This window comes from Colletotrichum higginsianum, chromosome 5 (genome assembly GCF_001672515.1).
Source record: "Colletotrichum higginsianum IMI 349063 chromosome 5, whole genome shotgun sequence".
NCBI lineage: Eukaryota > Fungi > Ascomycota > Sordariomycetes > Glomerellales > Glomerellaceae > Colletotrichum > Colletotrichum higginsianum.
The window spans coordinates 2077086-2101703 of record NC_030958.1 but is presented as its reverse complement, the minus strand read 5'-3'; the positions used below and the strand labels follow the sequence as shown (position 1 = coordinate 2101703).

The following is a 24618-nucleotide window of genomic DNA, read 5'->3' as shown; positions in this document are numbered from 1 at the left end:
CTCTCGTGGAGTTGCAGCAGCTCGACGTTATGGTGGCTAGTATCCGCACTCCATCGACTTTTGCTCTCCGTTACTCGTAGCGGAAGCACGCATTGCATCCCAGAATCAATCACCGCGCGCCACTTTGGAGGCAGCGAGAGCCGTTCGCTCTCTTATCGGAAGCCCAGCGGCGTTTGCCTACTCTGATTGGGTCAGTATCCTGATGTGGTACGGTTGTTCCACTCGTGAGCAGGTCATACGCATTTCTCCTTTTCGGTGCAGATACCCATGCCAAAGCACGGAGGCCGATTTTCTGAGAGAGATGAAACTTGCTGCTAGATTGCCTCTCGTGTGGCGCGACAGCCAGTGGGTTAAGTCTTTGCTGTCTTTTCATTTTCTGCCTCAATGGATGAAGCCGTTTATGCCCATCAACAAGCTATTTGGACGTGTTGTTGTGCAGGCTAGCTAGGTCCATCATGGTCGTAAAGCTTCGAAATTAGCGATTGAAGTGATGACCACTCTTCCTGAGCCGTCATTGGCGACAGTATATATCAGACGTTGTGGAACCGATACGCTGTGCACATGCAGCCGAGGGAGGGCCCATAAGCTTTGGGCCGAGTTCCTTTCGGGCGTTGCAACACCCAGGCGGCAATTTTGAATATTGGAAATAACGCTTGGCTCGGGCATTTTAAATCGGTATTTTCTTCTGTTCTTGTTAACCAAGGCCACGATGCGACAGCCCGCAGCAAGGTTGTGCTGTTCGAATGTCACCGAGACTCAGCCGTATTAGTCGAGGTCGAATCGGCAACTCGGTGCGTTCAAGCTAGTAAGGGTATGGTGCGAAGCAGAACCAGCGCCAAAACGAGGCCACCCTCGTGCTGGCCGTCTTTAATCGGGCTGGCGATAGGATGGCACTCGATAGCCGAGGGACAAGGTCATCCGTTGCAAGTCGTCAAAATAAACTCGGCAAGCTGCCTTGCCCACCCCTTGATCCCGGCCCTGCGGTTTGGGTTGGGTGCAGACGGGTCCCACCCCGACAAAAAATTACGGCTTCAACCATCCATTTGCCGTGAATGGCGCAGCGGCTTGGTGCAGATCGGACTCCATGTCCGATGGAGCCAAAGCAACCCAAACCACAGTCCGCGGCCGCAGCGAAGCTGCTTACTCTCGAAGTACATACAGGAGGAAACGACAGAGATACGTGGCGAAAGCCGACCTGGCCAGGCAGAACAACACCCATGGTCCCCACGGGAGACTCGTACAACACCGTGAGACGACGGCTTCCGTGGGTGAGTACGTTGGATACTGACCATGAATTGATGCGGTACCGCTGGATCAAAACACAGCCGGTAGGGTTGTCCTGGCGTCTAGTCGCCAATGGTTGCATTCTATCGGATTAGTGATCCTCGGGAATCCCTGTCATTTACGTTTCGCAGTCGTGCATGGCGGCAAGCCCGACCGTGTCCGAAGTTACATCCAGATTCCAAACCTGTCTGGGGCAGAACCCCGCCCTTCTGGTTTGCCTGATCGTATGAGGGAGGTCCTAGGTAAGATCCTGCGGGACCGACTCGAATGCCACGTCTATTTCGCAGCAGATGGGTTTCGCTCGGTTTGACTAGGACCGGGTCGTCGACATCGAGCGTAATGGCTGCTGTGCCTTCCTCAGGCGAGGGCTTCGCAAGGACAAGAACGATGTCAGTGGAGGGTGGGGGAGGGGGGAAGGGGGGTTGCTCGACGTCGCTCGTACCGTCGAATGTGCAGATACGCAGTCCAAACAGTTTCGATGCTCTGCGTACCTTCTTACCTCTCACCAGATGAAGCAGTGAATTACTTCTCGGATGTGGTCGTTGAATGGCTGTTCAAATGCTATCCTGCCTAGGACAAGAAGTCGGGGACGAGCTAGACAGATTTAACCTCTATCACGCTCTCCCATGACACCAACTTTCCAAGACCGAAGCTCCAGAAGATGCTGGTTTGGATGGGTATCGGCCGAGTCAGCCGCCGGCGGAGTTTTCAATTTATGCTGTCTCTCGCACTTTACCTGTTGGGTGAAACAACTTTGAGAATTTAGCTGAACCATCGTGGAAAGCTTGTGTTAATAGCTCTCGATGTCGGCGCAATTTGGACGCCTGTTAATCTCAAGCAAATTTTGCTTCATGTTAGATTCCGCTTGATCAATCAAATGGCCGCCTGTGCTGTAATGGCGGCCTTCCACTGAAGAGTGGTATGAATCATTCCCAACAATTAAAAGTCAACCTAGAAACCGCAACCATTGCTCATCAGTGCTGGCAAGAACACACTTTGCAGAAACAGTGACCAGTGACTGAAAAGTAGTTATACAGGCCTTTTGGCGGTGATGGTGTATCTCTCGATGTTCGACAGTTGTCGTAGACGGGTTTCGACAGCGGAAAGAAATCCCAAAGCTGCTATTGTCGTCATCAAAAAAGTATCCCGAGATCTTAATGATTCGGCCGAACGACTCCAAAAGCGTTAGACCCATACAACTTAGAAACAGCGTACCATGTAGGGGAGTTGGACGCGAGGAGTGGGGCGTAACAACACATCGGGCGATGATGATGCGGAAGCTGCACGTCCAAACGTGCTCGTTTACCGGTGGATCAGCCGTGGTCTCAGGAACTCGAATGTCGTCAATATGGATGCGATTGGCGGGCTCGGGGCGGATTTGCAGGACGGGCTTACTCTCCAGGGCGACAAGACGACCGAGAATAGGTCGGACCAGGGTTGATATCAGACGAATGTTCGAATAGCCAACATTTGGACTCGGTTGCGACGGCGCATGAGTCCACCAAGCCCGCGCGTTTCGGGGGCTGGCTTGCACTGAATCACTTACTGTTCCAAGTCACATATCAATCATCAACCAACGGGAGCTTGCTGGCGAATCTCCCAGCCACGCTCACGATCCCATGCTCGTAGTCGGGGTCTGAGTTTTGAAGCCAGACATGGGGTCAGTACGTCTGCACAGTAGTCGTATCTTAAACTGCCCAGGACCCATGGTCTTACATACGATGTACCTTGGCAGGAGAGCCCCCAAAGTTTAGCATCAGTACGTGTACGATGTAATGCCCAAGCAAGTGTGAGTAGACGAGCTTTGACCGTAGGTAAACGACAATAACGTTCAGCTTAACAACTAGATTTCGTTTTCGTCTCGTTCGTCAATGGTAAATCAAATACAAGGCTGGCCCGGGATGAAAAGAAGAAAAAACGGCCGATGTCTTCGAATAAGGTGAGCAGTGTGTTTGAGATGAGGATGGGTGGGAGGTTGAGCTTGGAAGTTAATCGGACAGGAAATTGCTAGTGAAGTAGGTAGCGATACTTCTTGCTCTTCATAGACTGGCGGAGCCAAAGGCAAGGGTAGACCAATAAGCGAAGACGGATGGAGCATTCCCCGCTTACTATCCGTCCTTAGCGCCGTCGCAGACTCCACCAAAGTGCGTGCTTGCAGACGAGGATCCATGGAGGGCATTATCAGCACACCCATATCGCGTTATCGACTCGACGTGTCCAACGCCGCACACGCCTGCTAACGACGTCTTAGGCCCCCGATTTGAGAGTTGGCTCACACTAGGGGCCACCCGGGCGGCGTCGTCTGGTCTGCAAACGGAACAAAAAGTCGCGACTGCCCGTCTCCTACATCTTGGCATGAGCCAAGTCACTTGCCGTTCATGCAGAACATGCTCTCGTTTCGTCGTGTAACCCCGAAAGCCAATCCGCAACGCCCCTCCCTACTCAAAGCGTCTGAAGATTGCACTCAAATCTTCTCACCGTTGAGTCTTTAATATCGCTCTCGCCGCCTGGTCCTCTTCATCTTGGCGTTTTTCTTCCATCTGAAGGACCAGCACGCTCTCTCACTCTCGATTCGACATAATCACGAATTCCGCGGCCGGGACTGGAGCCTAGTTTGATCATTAATTTAGCATCGTCACTCCCTTAGCCTACGACTTTCTTTCCCATTTCGTCCTCCATCGACTCTCCACGACCGCTTTCATATTTGACGCCGCCGGAATGGACAGCTCTCTCCTTGCCAGGCACGGTGGTGAAGACCACGGTGCGACGGGTACGGCAACCTCCTCTGAGGCCATGCCGGGAATGCAAATGGGATCCGGCACGGCGAACGACAGCCATACCTCTGGCAGCATGATGATGATGACCATCTTCCAAACCAACCTAAGGACGCCTCTGTACTCAGAGGCATGGACCCCGAACAGCGTAGGCACCTACGCCGCCACCTGTATCTTCCTCATCTTCCTCGCCTTCGGTCTGCGCAGCATGTTGGCCCTGAAGTCCATTCAGGAGAAGCGATGGCTCGACAAGGACTTCAAGCGCCGCTACGTCAGCGTCAATGGAAAGTTGGGCATGTCCGGAAAGATGTCAACGGATAGCATGGCAAAGCAGTTGGTGCTCTCAGAGAACGGTGTCGAGGAGAATGTCACTGTCGTCCAGTCGCAGCACGGCATATGGAGACCATGGAGATTCTCGGTCGACCCCATCCGCGCCCTGATTGATACTGCTATCGCTGGTGTCGGATACCTGCTGTACGTGGCCCCTTTCACCCTTGCATGAGTACTTGTTCTGACAGCAGCCGTAGAATGTTGGCCGTTATGACCATGAATGTTGGTTACCTTCTCTCGGTCCTGGGCGGTGTATTCTTGGGTAGCCTCGCTGTCGGCCGCTTCGCCACCATGGGCGAACACTAGAGTCGGTAGGCTCTATGGCCCGGGAAGGAAATGTTGACAAATCAATTCACCTTCCCCCCTGATGTTCACGAATGGACCCTAAGGGTAAAACAGTGCCCGCGCAGGGGGACGAGAAGACGGAAACGAGGGACACGCGACCACGAGAGAACAGACACGACGAATTCGACTATAACTTTCCATAAACCCCTTTTTCAACCATTTTCCCCCTCTTTTTTGGGCATAGCTCGGTCGGAGGATATCACCAGGTCGCGGATTTCGGCTGAGACTCGCGCTCGCTGTTTTGCGCTGCATATAGTACTCACTTTTTACTCGCAGATGGATGCCAAGCCTCGAGCTGTAACGATAATGAAGCTGTCACGAGTTTTGGTTACCAAATCAGGTTGCTCCTGATCTGATAGTCCCTGTGATGCTACCTGCAATGCACGTGATAGTGAATTCGGTACCTATACAGTGGTGTCGAGCGCCACTACCTGGCCCGTGCAGAAACCTTCTCAAACCCCCTCAGCCCGCTCCTTCGCCTCCCTCCCACCAATGAGACGTGCTCTTGTATCACCAAGCCATACGAGCCCAACCGACCACTGCGACCTCACCAGACCGTCGCCCATCCCCCAGGGTTCTTGTCTCGTATCACCACATGGATCGGTGTTGAATCGTATCATGTTTGAGCCGCACTCCGAACAACCTCCTGCCTCGAAGGAGACCGTCAACGAATCCGGCCACACAGCCCGTCGTCCACCTGAGCTGTCCCCGGATGGCCACAACCGAGTTCTCCGCACTGCACAGATGGGGGTCATTCTCGTGGAATGGCACTCCAGGATGAACGATAAGATCAACGAGGGGGTTCATGGATGATGGATGTCAAGACTGGGGTCTTACCTAATCACTCTTTTGGAGAGCGATGCTCGGCGCCGCCTGCTGCACACTCAATCACATGTTCGACATGCTCACGAGTACGGATACGTAGCGACCGCCCACAACAGGCATGCTCCTGACTAGATCCCTCTTTTCTAAAGGTAGAGGCAAATTCGTCGTCTAGCATGGTGTCTGTCGCTGGGACTGTAGAGGCGATTCTCCAAGCCAGCACTTTCCAGGCGCCATCTTCCCAGGAACCTTGTTTCCGCCTGTTTCATCTGAACAGTTCCCTCCACAGCGTCTTCGAGGTTTCATTGCTCCGATACTCTTCTCCAGTCAGATCGTCTCGTTGGCTCGCTTGGTTACAGTGCGAAGCACGCACAGAGAGACATCTGCATAGGATAAAGTTGTAGCCGCTCGAGGGTCTCCTACGCTGCGGCTGTGAACAGCAGCTTCCAGGCTGTCCGACGGTTACTGAGGCAACTGGCGCCGGCGTCAGAGATTGATGGGCGAGCATCAACGTCATAGCCCACAACGCCGGCTTCTAGGTCCAAAAGTATACACATCTTTGGCACATGGTCATCGGCGCATCGGATAGGGAGTGGGCAGGTTGAGCCCTGTCTTCCAATGCACCCCCATCGCGGCCCTCCAATCGGGTTGAAATCTGATAGATGGACAACAACAACAACAGACGATGGAGACTTGGTGGCTGTGCTGGGGTTTCAACTCATTCCAGTTCATTGCCAATCCCGACAAGCCATCATTAATCATCAACTAGAATACTCAAAGCCGAGCACTGTGTGGTACAAAGCCATCATCTCCGGACACCGGGACTTTGTTTGCCCTAGTTGACGTTTGTCCGGTTCGAGGGACAAGAATTAGGACGACGTAGAGTTGCTAAATGTCCGAAAAGACAGGGAACCAGGCGTAAGACTCAAAGCTAGGGCCATCGTTGGCAACCAAAAAAGCTAAGCGGAAGACAGCGTCCTGGGCGTCGCCATACTTGTAGACATCTGAAGACGCAACACACATGACACACAAAGTCCGGCCGCCACTAGGAAAAACGAAGATATTGAGATGCAGGCCATTCTTTCTGTTCCTGCTTGTAGTCGAAAGGAGGTCACACGGCTTGGCCGGCGGAGACTCGGCGCAGGTTGCCTATGGCCCATAGCTTTGTAAGAGAACGACCTCAGACGCCATATCCGGCCCCGAGAATGAGTATCTGGGACTCGACAAGAAACACTTCTTCAAATGCGACAGCTTGCCAACTCCGTGGCCCCAAGCTGATTCAGATGTTACTGAATAGTGGCTCTTAAGGGAGGACAGCACAGGTGTCGGCCTTGGGCATCGACGAGACGACCATCCAAAGAAGCTCAAACACTTGTATCAACTCTGCACTCTGGTCTCGTCGCTATCTTGATTTCTACATTGAATTTCACAGTGGATTCGACGCCGCGAATTCCACTTAACCCACCAGGCCCAAATAGGCAACAAGCTGTCCCTGCGTCCACATTCAGATATTACCTTCCCCACCATGAGCATCAAACCTTTACGCCGACGAAAATCAATGGAAACGGCGTCTGATCTCCCTACAGAAAAAACAGAAACGAAAATGAGTGGAGAAGCACACAGGTGCAGGCTATGGTGGCATCGAGCCATTGGCCCCCGCGGCCTCAGGCTTGCCAAAGAAACAACATCTATCTGTCCGACAATCTGGTTTTCCGTGTCGCGCTTTGACACATATCAACCTAAACTGACAGATGCGAGAATGACGACGGCCGATGACTTCGAGGCAAGTATAGAGCTTTGCCAGCTAGCCGCCTCCCCCGCTGAGCCCCACCCACTACCGGTGCCGTCGCCGGTGCCCGCCGTGCGGACGTGCGGACGTGCGCCCCCCGACACATTGACACGCTGCGTCACAGCGAGCGGATAGGATGATACCACAGCAGCGAGCTGGCGGGGGACCCGAGGAGAGGCCCCGCAGCCACCGTAAATCAGCGCCTACGGAGTACCCTTCAGCGAGGTTGGGTTGTACCAACCGGGGCACCACGGACGGGCCATGCACTCACCGAATCACAGCCCGGCAGACGGCCAAAAGCAGCATTCGAATCGCTGTTGCCAGTCTTCGCATCCCCCCCCCCCCCCCCCCCCCCCTCCCCCCAAATCCCACCATGCATCATCCCGATCTCCGTTTCTCTGACTTCTGCAGCGGATTCATTTTATTTCGTATTTTGCAGAAAAGAGGAAAGAAAGAAAGAAAAAAATAAAAAAAAGGTGTTGAGCGCTGAACGACTGCACTGCCGACAAGCACCCGCCTCTCGTCAACCTTCCCTCCTCCTCCTCCTCCCCGGATGGAAATCGCAAGCGCATGCTAACGTGCCCGCTTGCACGTAAACCTGACGGGGTTGGCGCACGTGCAATATGGAGACACACGCGAGCCAAAAATCTTGAGTTCGATCGGGAACGCCCCCGGCCGTGGGAGAGGTGACATGGCCGTCTTGCCGAACGATCTTTGCGAAAACTATGTGGGCTCTTCGGTTGAGATTTTTAATGTTCGTGGAGTCCGGAGGAGTTATCCGGGGGAGTTGGCTATTGGATGGGAAGGGGAAGGGAGGGGGGACAAAGTGCGTCTCGCATTCTCTCTTTAGAGTTCAGTCACTTGTCAGGTCGCCATGACGGAACGTACAGCATGCACACACACACGCACACCAGGCTTTATCGTCCAGCACGGAACTGAGGCTGACACTTCCGTCCGCAAACGGACATTAGAGTTGGGGACGATGGGCGGACGGGCGGGCGGGCGGAAGGGGACATGTGTTCAAACCCAGCCAAGCGCGCCATGTTTAGGTATCGATCAAAGCCTGGTCGGCCGCCTCCAGCGTTTTGCGGGATGGAGATACTGAGATATCATTTCAGGTGTGTGCTTGCTGCATCCTACCGAGATTAGATACGGACGGGCATGGGGCATAATACCTTGTTGTAGTAAGCGTTCAAAGATTAGCATTCGTCAGGCTCTGACTGGTCTAGTAGTAGTAGTAGTAGTAGTAGTAGTAAAAGTGAGAAGACGAGAAAAACGATAAACAGAAGCGCACGCGGATGTACTATCATACAGGTAGGCTGGGCCTTTGTGCTTCTTCCTCATCTTCTTCCCATGCAGTTTGCTCGTTGACGTTTCCCCTTCTGTTTCCTGACTCCAAAAGCAAGCTGGCTGAGGGGGTCACCAAGGGAGACAAGACGAGTCCCAAGGTATATAATCTCATGTGCGTGTGAAGGTGGTTTTGTTTTGTTGATTTGTCCTGGGCCGGGGGGGTATCGAGCCAAGTTCCTACGAGAAATGGAAAAACGAAGTTCGCGCGTGTTTGGTCCCCCACAGGTCCTCGAATTGAGAAAAATCGTCAAAGTCCATTCCATAATAAAAAAAAGACGTGCCTGCCCAGCCGTGAGATATCATGCTCTCATGCTGAAAACCCGAAAACCCTTCCCGCGCCAGAATGCCCCTTCCCCCAAACAACCCCCTCGCTCAGGGCAGACTTCTCAATCACCGCAGCCCCTACCGTTTATGGGAGAGGGGGGGTAAAAGCACCCAAAAGAGAAATGATTTTGGCACACAGTGCCACGCAAGCTCGCGTCCACACAATCCTTTCACGCGGAGCCCGCTCTTCAACTAAATTCATAGCACAAGGCCGTGCTCAACGAGGTTGCCGCCTTCGATAACCCTCACGTCTTCTCGGGTACCCATCCCAATGTTGCCGTATCTCTCTCTCATAGCGCATCCCAGGTGACTCCTCGCTACCTGCATTGAATCCCGCCCCGCAGCAGGGAAAAAGGAGCCTTGAACTCCTCGAAAGCCGAAAAGGGAGGCGAAAGTGCTTAATACCGGCGGGATTTGCGTCATAGCGAAGAAGATTTCGGGATCAAGAGAAATGTAAGAGACGTAGTGGAACCGAGATGTAGCAAGTGGCAACATCGAGCTGTAACGCCAAACAGCCAAAACCTCGACGTCGAGTAAAGAAAGACCAAGGAGCCGACGGGCGAGGAGTTGCAAGATGCAGGATTTGTCTGGTATCAACGAGAAATACACTAGCCATGGACAGCCCGGCTATCATGACTGATGCGACGTATGCTGGGGAAGACCAGACTGCGGCGGCATGGCGTAGCCTCCGCCCCGTTGTTGCTGCACGTAGTTTTGGTACGCGAGCGCCTGCGAGGGGTCCATACCAACGTTGGGCATGTAGTTGGGAGGCATGTGGGGGTTTTGTGGCATGCCCTGGCGGCCGGCCTGGGGAGGGAGGTGTTGTTGGGGAGGCTCCTCGGGGGAGTCGACCTGGTTCGAGTCATCGACACCATTCTCACCACCCTGAGAGGGCTCGGGCGCGTTGAGGCATGCCTGCATCAATTGTCAGAATATGGCCTCTTTTCAGGAAGTCGTCGTGACTAGCGACGACAAGACACGTACCTGAATCAAGTTCTTGCCCTCAGCCTTAGTCACAAGCGGCTGCAGCTTGGGTGTCGTAAACGTGTATACAAGGCCGGTCTCGGAAACGACGAGGAGCAAGACCTGGGTGCCAGTAAGGACGGAAAGCTCGTAAGCCTAGACAAGACTGGTGTCAGCAATTGATGCGTACGAGGTGCCCGGTTTGTGATGGCGCAAGAGCGCATTCAAGGCAGCCAGCCGGTCAAACGCAAGGACGAATGGGGGGGTGATTTTCTGACCTTCTTCATGATTCCAGCCTTACGCTTTGAGAAGGTGATGTGACGGCGCGACTTGTCGTTGATGAACTTGATTTCAATCTTGCGACGCTCGCGGCCGCCCTTGTCGTCGTCATCGTCGTCGTCGTCGGCGGTGCTTGGACGCTGACGCTTGACGCCCCTGTTCTCGGCGGCGTTGCCGTTGCCGACCTGCGACTCGTCGAGGTCGGTGGGCGAGGTCTGGTCGTGTTGGTCGGTGATGTCGGCCATTGTGGACGGAGCAAGGCTGTCGGTCGAATGGTAGGTATCACGAGCAAGGCAGAAAAAGGCAAAAACGGTGGAGAAGCTGCTTTGAGCGTGGTGCCGATTGATCTATACTTGATCAGGGAGGAAGAGGTGCTGTTGTGTGCAGCTTGAGCTTCTGTCGCAGAAAAAAGCAGGTCGAAACGGGACGTAACCTGTATCGAGTCTGGTGCGGAGCGGATGCAGTGCGGTACCTTTGCGGGAGGTGGAGGTGGGAAAGGTAGGCAAGGTCGAGGCGGGCGTAAAAGGTAAGGTGTACGGATAAGGTAGTAGTGGAGGTTACGCAGGTGACGGACGGGTGCGTGTGTGGACGTGGAGGCCGTAGTGTCTCCTTTTTTCCCCCCTTCTCTCTCCTTGTGCCGACCAACGGAAGCGAGGAATTTGCTGGTTTTATTTTTTATTTGCTTTGTTTGACTTTTGGAGCTTCCGTGCCTGACATGCAATGCGCTCGTGCTGGTCGAGGGTTCAGTGGACGGATGGAATTTGGCCTAAAAGGTCGATAGTGGCTTTCTTTTGACAGGCGCCGTGGACGTGTTGTCGAAAAAAATAGTCTTGGTGGTAGTGGATGGGGGGTGCTGTGGGTGGTGGTGTGCTGGTGGTGGTAGTGGTTGTTCGCAGCGAAAGCGGGATGGCTTGGCCTTGCGAAACAAGAAGAAGAAAACCGGCAGCGGTGCGGATTAAGAGCCGAGCGGGTTTGTGTGTTTCTGCAGAGGAGCGTGTTGTGGCAGTGGTAGTGGTGGGTGGTCGCTTTGAAAAAGAAAAAACGCGACTCGGGGGAACTGGGGAGAGCCTCGGAGGAGATGGGGGTGTGTCTTTTTTCTCTACGGGAGTAGGATGATTGTAGTGGAGGCAACGAGGTGTGGTGAGGCAAGGCCGTGTTCCAACCTTGACCAAGGGTTCTTCTCGTCCGGAGATTCAATCCAGGGACACGGAGCCGATGAACGGGGGGTTTGGCTGCCCCAGAGAATAAGATGCCAGGTAGGCGTAAGGGCGATTTAGTAGGTTGGTGTTCGTGAACGCTTTTGGTTGTCGTCAAGCGGTTTCCCCTGCTCGGAAACAAGCAACAAGTGTCAGTTGGGGAAAGAGCTCGATTGAGAATAAGGCGAAAGGGACTGCGGAGTGAATGAAAAGAGGATAGTAAGGTCGTAGCACGGGCTGTGGCCACAACCAGACAGTTTAAGGAAAATCGAAAGGCGGGGGCGTGGCGGGCTTGGGCTCTGGGCTTCTTCGGAGACCTCGCAGCTGCGACGGGGGCCCTTGGGGGAATGACAGGGGTGGCCTATTGCTAGTTGCGTTGTAGCGCACAGTGCGCAGGACGACGACAGGTACATCGTCACCTTCAGGGACCCGGGAGGGGAGGGGAAGGAGTATGTACCCAGGTAAGTAGGTGGTGGTGGTGCGGGTACGTACCTCAGGCACGCACATCGTGATGTACTCAAAAGTGTGTGTATGTGCGTGTGTGTGTACAGGTAGATTGTGTGTTGTGGTGGTGGGTGGATGGACGCCCGCGCAGAGTCAGGGATAGACGAATGAATTAAAAAACACACTTCAATCATTTCTTTCATTTTTATTGACCTATTTCCTGGATTTTGCTACTGAGCGGCCCGTCGTCTGCCCCCGTGTTGGCGTTATCGGTTCTCGGTGTTAATAGAAGCCGGAGCAAGGTGAAGAAGATAAAAACAGGACGAGACCGAAAGAGAAGGAGAAGGCGGGGGGATCTGTAGACGCTCCGGAGAGATACAGACGAAGAATAGAGCCGCAAAATCGACAGTCAGCAGGCGGGCGATGGAGAAACTGTGTGTCGAGGAGTAACTAACGGGTAGGCAAGGAGCATGAACGGCAGGCAGTTCCAGCGACTACCCGAAGGTTACCGCCAGCCTGCCCAGTCAACCCAGCCGTATGCCGACACAATTGGTCAAGATGCAATGCTTGGTGTCGAAAGAGGAGAGTGGGGCCTCGAAAGGCAACCTCCTTCATCAGTTCCTCTCTCTTCTCCCACGTCACTCTTCACTCACAACCGAAGCACAAGAATGGCCGTTGCGGCGGTGTCTGTCCCTTTTCACTCAGCTTTCCCATTTACATTGTTCTCTTATTTCTCCTCCCTTCTCTTCCCTTCTTCTTACTGTTATCTCTCTTCTCGTCTCTGGTGTTTATTTGCGCGACAGGATTTTTTCCCCAACTCGACCCCTCGAAGGAAAAAATACAGTAGCGAGGGCATCCCTCCTTCCGGCCCCCCCGTAGATAACAAAGGCACAAGAGATGAGAAAGAGATACTAGCCTGCATCCACCTGCAGCCCAGGCAGAGAGAGAGGGGTCCCCTTCCGACAGCGCGCAAGCGTAAACACGCGCGCCTGGCGTGCAAATGCTCCTGGCTCCTGCTCTTCTTTAATTATTGCATTGCACCATTTGCGTCGCCGCTGATGAGGCACATCCCTTCTTCTCGCAACCAGGTACTCCGTACCCATCACCTAAAGCTTCACTTATTGTCAGGCGAGTACTTCACCCACACCACGCCTCACCACGCCGTACGCTGAATGAAGCACATATTATCTCCATGGACCAGGTAATCACTTCTCTCCTGCCAACAACCCGAATCTACTAACAAAGCCCCTGGGACGGACAGTGCCGGCGCGCGATAGACGTTAAGAAATGGTCCAGGTTGCAATTGGCACTGTTAGGTTGCGTCCCGCCTGTGGGTCCTTAGGTCAGGTCGCGGCCGACAACGCCAGTTACCAGCTGCAACCTGGCCTGCTTCTTCGGAGGGGAATCCCACCGCCATGGGTACTGCTTCTGCGCTCGTGACTTGACTCTGCCAGTATCTCCCCTGTCTCATCTTTGGTACGTACAGGGTGATTTCGATATCTGGCAAAGAGCGCGGAAACACCGTGAGCGTCGCGTCGCAATGGACTAGTGGCGGCTGTATGACTTCGTTGTTGGACCTCACCCTTCTCTGCGTCGTTCTTCTCTGCGTCGTTCTTCCACTCAGACGTCTTCCAAAGCACGTACATGACTTGTCCAGGTTGGGATGCGTTCCTGTGCCCGCCCTACCGACTGCGCGAGAGGCGGTTTTGTCATGGGCCGAGCTGACGCCAGGCGGAGCGCAAAACAAAATGTCAGCGCGTCCAGCACCGAGAACGTTGGCGTCGTCCTGTCAAGCCCGTCTTCTCGCCGCCGTCCTCTGGTTGTCGCCCCATCCCCAGTCTAGTGTAGGCTGACAGCGGCATCTATACGAAATTCAAATAAGCGACCGAGGTAGCGGATGTACATTGTAGCACCGTAAGCGCTCCTCGTTTGCATGGCAACAGTGGCCAAGGCAGCATGTGGAGGCTTTGAGGCAGCAATGGCAAGAGAAAAGAGAAGAAAAAAGGAATTTGAGCAGAGGGCTCGTCAATCAACCCCCATCTGAAAGAACCATTTGGACATCGTTGGAAAGGCCTTCTGCCTCCTGCGGTCTCGACTACCGACCTTGACCTTGGGGATTTGAGGGTCGAGGCAAAAGAAACCACCACGCTCGCAATAATGAACAAGCATGCCAGCAAAATAATAATCAACGATTCCTGGTCCTGGTGGGGCAGACTATGGAGTATGGGTAATCGGGAAAGCGCCCAGTGCGACGACCAGTGTGCAAGGTACAGTCGTGAACCCCTGCCGCTTACCGCGACTAGCGGAATCAATGACCTCGGCTTGTCTTGGTCTGTCTTTCCAGTTCAACGACTGGCCCGCTTCCGTGGCTGCTTTCAGCTGATGAAAGACGATGAGGTCGAAAAAATGTTGACTGTCATCGCTATATGACGATGACCCGTCTCCAGGCGGCCTGTTAGATCGCCAGCTGCGCGTAAGACTTCCGGGCGGCACATCGTGCAGCTGGCAGCACCACTCGCAGAATAACGGCGCGCCGAAGTTCTTGCTTGGACCGCATCACAGTGCATGCCCTGCGCAGGCAAGACGTGTGTGGGACAATATGAAGCGGGTTGGCTTAGCGCGTGTTTGCTGTGCAAGGTGTAGGGGTGCTCCTAGATGTCAATGAGAAGCTGATTTCCTGGTTTGGAGAGCTGTTGCTCGGTCTTGCTCATTTACGCCCATTTTTAAGCAGCGCTCTAGAAGCCTGCCTCAATAAGCACTGGCATGCAGTCCGCAAAGGGCAAGTAGCTCATGGCATCCGTCCATGAGCACTGATGAAACCGACCGACCGGCTGACAGTGGAGGTTCTCGACAGTATTTTTGAAGCAATCTGAAAACTCTTCTCTTCTCCTTTTTGCCGCGGCAGAGTCCTCGAGACGAGCCACAACCTACACAAGCTACACGTTTCTCCCCGGGTGCCTGGAATCGGTAGACAAGGCCCAAGGAGCCGTGCGATGAGCGCGATTAGACGGCTTTGCCAACCCGACCAATCAATGATAGGCGGAAATTGGCAATGTATTGAGATTGTGCTCTTGTGTCCCTCGAGGCGGGCTTCCATTCTCTTGGGAATCGATAGTGCTGGCCAGACCCAGCGACTGGGACGGGGCCTATGTATGAGGTGCCTCTAGGCTCGCTCTGAGTATCTGTGGGCTGGTGGGTGTTCGTTCGTTCGCTCGGTCGAGGCGGGCGCCCCGCACCGTCGCCGACAGAAATCAAACGACACGACACGGCGCGGGCATGGGAGTCATGACAAGGGTCTGGTTGGTGGTTTGCTGCAAGGAGGATGGGAACGGCGCAGTCACGTTACGGCACAGCACACAGTGCTTCAGGTGCTGGGGCTTAACATGGGACGTGCTGTCGAGAACGTGGCCCCAGAGCGGAGACAGTCAGGGCGAGCTAAGGATGGGTAGCGTGTGATTGCAGCGGCCACAGGCACGGAGCAAATGTCGTGAGCGTGGAGCCGTCGTTGGTAGATATGCTGAATTACCGGCCTCTCTTTTCAAGGATTGTCTAACGGATGCAATTCGAGACCGAAAAATACAGGGTCGGTACTGGGAGTGTTTTCGGGGCTTCGGGACGGATCTAGGAGGAGTACATGTCTGTTGGGCAGATGTCGGGTGGCGGATGCGGTTCTTTGCTGTGCACCCGCGGCGATTGGACCGATGCAAGATATAGGCTTTGTGCTGGGAGCGCTGGTGCTTTATGCGAGGCCAAAGTTCAAGTGCGGCAAGTCCGCTGCGCATGTCTCGGATAGCAAGATGAAGCACATGCAAAGCTGCATGGAGCTGACCTAAGTTCAAGCCTGACGGCGACGGCGAAAACAGGCGTGACAGCAAAAAGTTGTCGCAATGGTGGCTAACAGGGCGATGGGTCAGGATGCAGACTGCAATCGCTAGCATATACAATACAGTGTCTTGCCTCGCGCGCATCGAACAGAAAGGCGAACCTAGGAGGAAATGGTTGTAAATAGTCAATGAGGAGCCATGGAACGAAAAGTAACGACGCAGGGCCCGTTGGATATTAATGATGGGGCAGGGGCAAATTTTGCCGGCAAGGCTGTCTCGGGCAAGTTTGGATGGGTTATCTGTATACTGGTCGACTTGCTCCATACACGTTCGACTGGAACCGTGTCTTTGGTGATGGAGAGTATCATGGTAAGGTTCGAAATGTTGCGGTTGACTTTAGGGTAGACTTGAGCTGTGGTTGAAGAGGCTGACACGGAAATGGAATCAAGGGATTGATGACGAAGAATAAGGTGGGATGTCAGGCCTGAGAAGGAAAGGCGTGTCAAATTTGACTTTTGTGCTCCCGAAGGAGAGATCAGGACGTTGCTCGATTCGTCTTTGACAGGTTTCGCGACAGCCTTTCGAGGACCACGGACCCGGGGGGCATCGCTGGGCATGCCAGGCTCTGTGGGCGCATACTATGCTAGACATGGACTGGGCTGGGCTAGGCTGAGCTGGGTCGGGTCAGGACAACTGGAGTGTGGATGGCGGGTGCACCGTGTAGTCGGCTTTTTGGAGCGTCAAAAGTCGATGGGCGCCCTGGAGGTGCGGTGAAGTGTGGAACGGTGGAACGAAGCGGGGAGCAAGGGGACCGAGATTGGCCCAAAGAAGAGGGAAGAAATCGATACGGACGAGGGGATGGAGACACGAACGTGCTCGAACAGGGCCAGTACGTACCGCTTGCCTACCTGACTGGGCAGGCAGCGCTGCACGTTCGCGCGAATGAAGGCAAGCACCCAAGCAAGCACCCACGGGAGAGGAGGGATGCAACAGGGCAGGGTGCGTATCTGTCACCATGGCCTCGACGCCGTTCATCATTTCTTGTCCGGAGCTGGGGCATGTTGCAGTCTGCCCCATGAGATCGATGGCGTTTGGACCACGCGAGGGTAGACAGGCCGGACCAGGCCAGGTCAGGGTTGATGCTGTTGTTGAACATTTGTCGTAAACAGTCGTTGGTGAAGTGCGAGAAGGGGGGCGGCGAGCGAGTGAAGGGTAGACGCCTTGCCTCATGAGGAAGCTAGTTTATGTCCCACACAGTGTCGATTATGGCATAGGATACTTCATCCGCTACCCGTGCGGATACCCGAGTCGAGGGGAAAATGCACCAGTAAATGAGAGAGAATCAATGTTCAATGTATTGCACACCGGACCGCAGGCATCGCTCCCCTTTCCTGCAGGTGCATGTGGGCTGAAGTAATGTGTTAATTTACCACCTTGGCTCCGGGCAAACAATAACATTGGACCTCACAACCGCCCAGAGGCCACCAGCAAGCGTGGGACAATGAGCGACATGCGGGTGCCTCGAGAGTCGAGATATGGCCTGGCCAGATCGACTCTCACTTACACTACCTAGGTACACCGACCCGTCAACGGCGCCATTTCCTACCAGGACCAGGGACAGAGGCGAGTACCTGTTGCTTCTCACCTTGCCCTAACAGAGGCCCAATCATGATCAAACGAACTCGGACTTTGGGGGCGCGCAATAGCAACAGCAACGGTGTCAAGTCATGGTGCAAGGTCCGCCATGCCATGCGGCCCGTTCGTCGTCAGTTCCTGTTCCCTGCGTTGTGCCTTTGGTGCTGTGGGTGGGCGTTGATATGGTTCTGCAGCATCTCGCTGGCGTACAAACTCACACAAAGCCAAGGTGAGGTGAAAAGCTGCATGGCGCGTGGGCAGACGCAGGCAGCGTGCTGGTTTGCCGTCGGCAACACCCATCTAGGATGTCACACTCTTACTGCGAGGTGCCCTATACGCTCAAAAGCAATGCGTGGTGGCCCTCTCTCTTTGCGCATCCCAAGAGCGTTCAAGACGACGCGTAGATTGGCAAGTCACTAAGGTACGTGGCCAAGGTGCTCCATCCTGAGATCGCACTGGTACACAATATAAGAAAAGAAGAAGAAAAACACTGCAGAAAACACAGTGTAAGTGCGACTGGCAAGTCACCACCACGCCCAAATGTCGGTGTCCAGGCTCCGGGGAGGACTGGCGAGTGCTTGCCGATCGAAGAATGCCTTCCATTTCCCCTTGCTCTACCGCCCCTTCCCTGCAAACTCCCCAGTCAAAAGTCTGTCGAGTGATAAACCCAGTCGCCAGTCAACCCGGGCCTTCTCCGTACACGTGACTCCATGCCCCTCTAGAGTCCGTCTGGTTTCCAAGGGTTAGTCAGAGAATCCGGTGACAACGGCTGCAACTGATTCACTCACCCGCGCCCCCTGCTCTTCAGTCTTGCCAGCTCCACACCTCCTAATCGCTCTGCCCGGTGCTATCATGGAGTGTGTGCAACCTGCACTTCCACTCCGGACTGCAACGGACGGCTATGTTTCGACTGGACATCTTACCTCAACGGTTTCTACCGATTTGTTGGCCCCTTTCGGGCGCGCCTGGTCTATGGAACTTCCTTTCTTTGGCCGAGCCACTAAGAGGACGTGCGTAGCGATTGTAGCACTGAGTGAAGTGCATCGGAAGACTCGAGACAGCCAGGCCGGCCTCTAGAGTAGTAAACGGCCTTGACGGACAGTAACAGGTCAGGCCGTTAGTTAGGGCCCATAAAGGTCAAGCGGACAGCAACAGGCGGATCGGTCGGCGCTTCGCGCCCTGCATTGAAGGACTCGGTCCAGATCTTGCCCAGAGCCCGATTTTGTGTTGTTACGATATCATCTGCAGTCTATCTGTCCCGATCGACATAATGCAAATCATGTTCGTTAAGAGGCATGCTCCCGTTATAGGCTGAGCGAACTGCATGAACCCAATCTTGGTTAGGATAACGAACAGGGACTGGCAAATCCCTAGCTCCATAATACGACAACCTGCCCACCGCTCCGGTCTCTTGCCAGCACAACTTTGCCCGGATCACGAGTCGTCAAGGACTGTCTCAGGACGGGCAGCCCGTACGGCGACATCCTGCCTCCATCCTGTCGGGATCAGGGCTGTTTCTAAGCAGCAAACCTCAGCTGCCACAAACAAAACAACAAGAGGGACTCGGCCGGTCTACTGAGTGACTGCAGTTGACGCCGGTAACTGCGGGCTACGAGCTACTGTGCAGTGAGCTGGTTGGTTAGCAACCGTAAAGAGTAAATCTGGAACAATAAGTCATTGGCACGGCGCAGCATTCCCGGCTAATGCACGGTTGTCGTTCGTCCAGTCTTTCTGGCAAGCATGTGTCTGTGTTTACGACAGTACGGCGTAGAGCACGAGGAAACATGTCAATCAGCCATGAGCTCCGGTCGTATCTCGTCAGCAATGGTTCTACTGATGGCTGGTCCGGCTGACTTGACTGGATTTCTGTATCACGGTCCGAGGTGAGACAGGCGACGCAGGGAACATTACATGAATGTCCTTCGAGGCTGACTGATGGCCTCTCCAGAATTGTGCCCGAACTGAAGAACCCGCTGTCGGGCATCCCCCAGCCAAGGTTGACAACCTGGCGAGCCACAGGCGAAACTGTGCTCAACTCAACGACTACAGATACAGGAAACATCATAACCCGTGCCCCCAGACATTGCCGGCTCTGGCCATCTACGAATATAGAGGCGCTCTGGGGAGGCAGAGTGGCATGTCTTTTGCATCGCGTTGTCCACCGTCCAGGGGGGCTGGAGACGCTTCCCCCAAGTTAGGTTCCCACATCTCGCAAAGCGTTCCGTTAATCCCCCTGGTATGGAGCCCGGTCCACAAGCTCGAGCTCCAGGGCCCCAGACTTCACTCCGCCGCCCCGGCCGGTGTGATGAAAGATTCTCTGGAGTCTGGACAGATCCCAAGCCTTGGCTCGGCCAATGCTTTCCGGAACATGGACCTCCAGGCTCCCAGAGCGATCACAAACGCGGTCGTGGGGTATTGGAAGATAGGCGGACGCGTTCTCGTGGGATCATGCGCAGGCGCGTGTGCGCGTACGCGTCACGAAGTGCTTGGTCTAGTCAATGACGCTGGGGACGACAGTCCTTATCATCATGGCCAACTGCTCCGTCCAAACACTTTTTTATGTGGTCGTCTGGCCGCATCGCACCCAAAAACCATTTGCCTACATTGGATGACATGCCAGTCACGTCTGAGTAATAGGGGAAGTTTTGGTCATCGTCTCCCGTACACGAACCCAGACCAAACGTGGTGACCCAACCGTTGCGTGTGGTATGTATCTGCGCCAGTTGAGTGAGAAATGGCGCCCTCCCCCAGACTAGTTCAAGTCTCCGAGAAACGAGTTGTGGTTCGCCTCTATTTGGCGACATAGGCTGGTCCTCATCGTTATGATGAGAGGGGATGCTATTGCCAATGCAATCTTCCCGGTTTGTTCCTCTTTGTGTTTTTCAAAACTGTCACATCGTCATACTCAGGCATTCAGGGGTTGCTCATGAACATTGAACTAGAAGCGTACCGCAAAGCAAGGCTTCCCACGCCAGGTACAGTATCCGTAAGCTTGACTTTGCCGTTTGACAACACCACATATCCCCTCGAGGTGTTTGCTAGACCATCGGACTGTGCTCGTGCTCAACAAACGCGGATGATTTGCGTCCAGTATTTCTCAGCGGCTTAGAGGCGTAGGGGTGATGTGATGACGATTTCAACCCTTCGGCATGGTAGGTGATCGGAATGCGCCCCGACGTGGGCGCGAAAAGACTACTACGAGCAGGATATCTAATGTTGAGATTGATGGATCAAGCATCGCTCTTCCTGTGGTAGGCTGTGGCCAATCAATAGGTGATATTTTACGCCCAAATATCATCTCCCCGGCCATCGCATACGATCCGGGCCTGGCCTCAAATGCGTGAGCAAGCGAGGTGAGATGGAATCATGAGTTCCCCATTTTCTGACATTGAAGTTCGTGAAATTATTCTCAAGTCCTTCCACTGGTCTATTTACTACGCTGGAAGAAGGCGAGCGAGCGTCTTGAGGACCTCCATGTCATCAAGCACGAGCGTTCCCATACAGCCATTCCCGTCCTACGTTGCAATGCAAAGCCCCACACAGCACCCGCTTACGGATCTCCTTGGCAGGAGTATTTGAAGTCGGTGCTCTTCTTGTCTGCCATGTCGGCAAAAGGCGTCTGGGCGCTCGATCTACTCGTCGTCGACCTTGGAACCCTCCGCGGCGCTCTCCTCGGCGGCGAAGTTCATCTGGTCGGCGGCGGCCCTGCGCTTCCCCATGTTGCGTCGAACGAGCAGGAAGCCTATGAGGAAGAGGAAGGAGTCGAAGAGGACATAGGGACAGGTGTGGGCCGAGAATCCCCCCTCCAGTAGCACGGCGCGCTGTTGACCTGGAAGATCTGGGGCGCCGTCATGTTGTCGGCTGGCCAGTCAACGAAGGCTATGGCGAGCGTCGTTTACTTCTTTGTCTGGCCGGTGACCTTTCGCGAGATGAGAGAGAAGATTAGAAAGCCCTCGGCGAGGAAGAAACGGGCACAGTTGAAGACGATGAGAAGGCCGGTGCGGTCGCTCGTGGAGGGGGGGGGGTGTAGATGACGGCGGGACTGCGACTAAGTCAACTTTTGGTCTTCTCATGTTGCCCGGCCTCGTTGTCTGATTTAGTAGAAAGTGTACTTGGCCGTCATGGGCGCTTCTGACAGCCAACAGCCGATGAAGGAACTCCAGGCGTCGGTGACGACGTCGAGGGGAGACTAGGACTTGATGTCATTTCCGCTGTAGTAGGTGGCCTCCGGCGGTGATGCAACCGAACCTAAGCTAGACCCCTTCCATGCAGTACCAGAGAGAAGTCAAGATGGAAAGTTATCTGTTTTTATACTATAAGCAAGGACGCCAATGTCACAGTTACTGTGTGGTGTTTGCATGTCACATACCCAAATGAAGTCCTATGAGCCCGTGTTGGGAGGCTCGGTCACATTTAGAGGTAAAGGGGCTATCATACTAACATGACGATGAAGGCCGGCTGGACGCAGGGCTCAAAATCACTGAGCAGAATCTAAAGATCATCAGGGTCGGGGATGCTTTGCAGTGGTTGGGTAGACAATAACGACGCCCCAGCGGAAGACGTTGGTGGCCAAGTACTTTTCGATAGGCAGCATTTGAAGGAGCAGGGCAGTTGGGCACTCTCCGACAAGGACGCCCATGTAAAGAATTATACAGAGTGATTATCGCCGCCGTGCCTCGGTTAAAGGCGCTCCAGCTTACCTGGACTACTGGCCCAATAATCTGGCATTTTGTCTGATGTTCATTGTAAACATGATAGTCCTTTGTCGCAACATCAGCAGAAGTAGTTATCGAGCATACAGGCCAGCATACGACGTTTTATGAGCCAAATTAGCTCTCTGTCGATCTTATTATTAATCTAGATTGCTTGGGTGCCGGCACACTCGTTGGTCTGCGGCATGGTGAGCCTTGCGTCTAGATGCGGGATGCAGGAGGTGGCAGAGGAGGCATGGCATACTGGAGAACTTCCCATCTTATCGCGTCCCCGATTCTCCACCGCAAACGTGGAAAGCAGCAAATGCAATGGAGTTATCACCCTGGACGGAGGTGTGTTACTCCATGGTGGTGTGCGAGACCTGTGGTGGAGGGCTCATCTGATAGAGGCGGCTTAATATCTCATGGCTAATCTCAGATTCCCTGAATCGGGAGCCTCTCTATCTGCGACCGATAGTGAAATTCTGACCACAGTTCTCACGAGTCCGAAGCAACGAAGCCAGAGAAGCTCCTCTAGGGGGGCACGGGGACTGATTGTGATCTGGTGATGCCTTGGCGGGACTGGAAGGCCTCCTCGGCGTGGCCTCCGGTAGCTCGCCCGAGCCCGCAGCTGAAGTTCGGGGGCGGACTGCCGCTTAACGGCCGAAGCTTTGGGTATTTGCCATAAATCTGTACCACCCAATTTGGTCTCGCATCTCGATTCGAAAAAGGTAAGAGAGAACGTTCAAGGTTACGATAAAGTCCCTATGGCCGCGTTTCCTGTGCCTTGGTTCTCACTGCCGGCTTCGGTGTTTTCTGTAGTACCTTCGTTAGCCCATCTGGAGATGCACGCAAGAAGTTGAGGGGGCTACATGACAAGGTGAAATGAGTTCAAGACCGGCCCTGGCTATCCATTACGTTGTTTATATGTCATAGGCATCACGTCACAGTTTTTAATTCCCGAAGCACCGTCCCCATCGTGAATGCCTCGAGTTCAAGTCAAGATGGCTCATCCGGTAGGTCTCTCAACGGACGAGATGAATCGAAGGTGACAACACACGCGCCCGGTAAAATTTAGCGGTGTACAAAGCAGTGGCCCTGATCGCCAGAGCGTTGTCTCCTCCCCATGCCGATACCTGAGCCAGGAAGCAGAATGAACGGACAGCCTGGGCGGCTCGAATGTGGACTCTGAAAAAGAAGCATCCCCGGACAGCATGAATTCGGCATTGCGTCCGCTTCCAGTAGTCCTCCGTGCACAGTATTGTAGCAAAGGCTGTACGGTTATTCCATCATCAGTTCTTAGTATGATATAAGCCAGCCGCATGAACTTTTTCAACCAGTTCCATATTGGGATGACAAACATTCACAACGTTGCGCGAAATTTAGTTGGGAATTTCGAGAATATAGACGCCCAACTAGACTACTCGTTCTTATTGGATCGAATGATTAGTATGTGTTCAAAGACGGCCGGTAAAGTATGATGTTGATACCCGTGCCAGCGCACAAGACATTGACCGTTTGCACGAGTTTTAAGATGGGGGGTCTTTTCTTTTTTGACACGTTCGTGATTATAGAGATTTCAACTTCGAACAATGATTCTTATAGTTCCCGGGTCTTATCTAATATTACCTCGATATGTGTCATCAGACACTGCCGTCAAGAATGCCCACTGTTCCCATGTCAAGAAGCTTGTTTCCCGCCAACAGGAAGACATAGTTGGCGTTGAAAAAGCCGTGATTTGCCCATACACGCAACGCAAACTCACTGTTGTTGACTGTCGCCCCGTTCAAGATAGTCTCTGGCTCATTCTCCACGCTGACGTCCCAAGCCACCTGCTCCTCGACAGTGCCGTGCTCAATTTTGTAGACGGACCTGGTCAATTTCAGGCCCTTGCCGCTTCCTTTGAAGTGATTATTGAGATGCGCGGATGAGTCCGAGGGCGTGCGTCAGGTCCGTCGATGGTCTGCCGAGTGCTGCATGAGCTTCGTGAGCCAACAGCATGCTGTACGCCGCAGACATGGCATAACAAAAGCTTGGCTGCTTATACCCACCATCGAACGTCCTTGGAGGCTTGGCCAGACAGTAAGATAATATCTGTCACTCCGCCGCCGGAGCATCCCTTCAGCCTCTTAACCCCTTTTCCATCGGACCTCGATGTCCGTCAGCGTTCTGCCCATAGTCCAGGACCAGAACAACATGCCGAAACGTTCCCGACTCGACCGCCTCCGCCCTCCCAGACCTGCACTGCTCCCTCGGTTGAAAGCCCCGGAAGATACCACACTGCATCGCCCCTCTCGTTTTGTGACACGGTGGTGATGTCCTCGTTCAGCGGGATTATCCTCGGCGACAACTCGCGGATCTTGGGGACTTCGGTGCTGATGATCAGAGGCGACTTGAGGGCCATACAGAAGGGGAAGAGTCTGCTCCGCGGTCTCGGGCATCATGTCCACTAACAGTGAACGCGCCATGGCTACTTGTAAGATACATGTGTCGGGGTTCACGGCGGCTACCGAAAGCGGCAGTTTCGATACTCTAGGAACATACCGGGATGTCTTCCGATGCAGCGAC

At 54.0% G+C, this 24618-nt stretch overlaps 6 protein-coding genes across 6 annotated transcripts; 2 read left to right on the top strand and 4 right to left on the bottom strand.

Annotated features, from left to right (window-relative positions):
- Positions 1–4002: 4002 nt before the first annotated feature.
- Positions 4003–4694, top strand: CH63R_07551 (Ctr copper transporter; the record flags this gene model as incomplete). The annotated part of the gene is made up of 2 exons (XM_018302526.1): positions 4003–4532; positions 4586–4694. 2 exons carry the CDS (start codon positions 4003–4005, stop codon positions 4692–4694), a joined length of 639 nt encoding a protein of 212 aa, XP_018157304.1.
- Positions 4695–9648: 4954 nt separating this feature from the next.
- CH63R_07550 (SRF-type transcription factor) lies at positions 9649–10505 on the bottom strand (the record flags this gene model as incomplete). Its single annotated transcript, XM_018302525.1, has 3 exons — positions 9649–9933; positions 10003–10137; positions 10260–10505. The coding sequence occupies 3 exons, from the start codon at positions 10503–10505 to the stop codon at positions 9649–9651; spliced, it is 666 nt and encodes a 221-aa protein (XP_018157303.1).
- A 2733-nt stretch (positions 10506–13238) lies between these two features.
- Positions 13239–13546, bottom strand: CH63R_07549 (uncharacterized protein; the record flags this gene model as incomplete). The annotated part of the gene is made up of 2 exons (XM_018302524.1): positions 13239–13340; positions 13385–13546. 2 exons carry the CDS (start codon positions 13544–13546, stop codon positions 13239–13241), a joined length of 264 nt encoding a protein of 87 aa, XP_018157302.1.
- A 2862-nt stretch (positions 13547–16408) lies between these two features.
- Positions 16409–16954, bottom strand: CH63R_07548 (uncharacterized protein; the record flags this gene model as incomplete). Its single annotated transcript, XM_018302523.1, has 1 exon — positions 16409–16954. The coding sequence occupies one exon, from the start codon at positions 16952–16954 to the stop codon at positions 16409–16411; it is 546 nt and encodes a 181-aa protein (XP_018157301.1).
- Positions 16955–20508: 3554 nt separating this feature from the next.
- Positions 20509–21171, top strand: CH63R_07547 (uncharacterized protein; the record flags this gene model as incomplete). Its single annotated transcript, XM_018302522.1, has 2 exons — positions 20509–20632; positions 20774–21171. The coding sequence occupies 2 exons, from the start codon at positions 20509–20511 to the stop codon at positions 21169–21171; spliced, it is 522 nt and encodes a 173-aa protein (XP_018157300.1).
- Positions 21172–24211: 3040 nt separating this feature from the next.
- Positions 24212–24454, bottom strand: CH63R_07546 (Alpha-galactosidase; the record flags this gene model as incomplete). Its single annotated transcript, XM_018302521.1, has 1 exon — positions 24212–24454. One exon carries the CDS (start codon positions 24452–24454, stop codon positions 24212–24214), a length of 243 nt encoding a protein of 80 aa, XP_018157299.1.
- Positions 24455–24618: the final 164 nt, after the last annotated feature.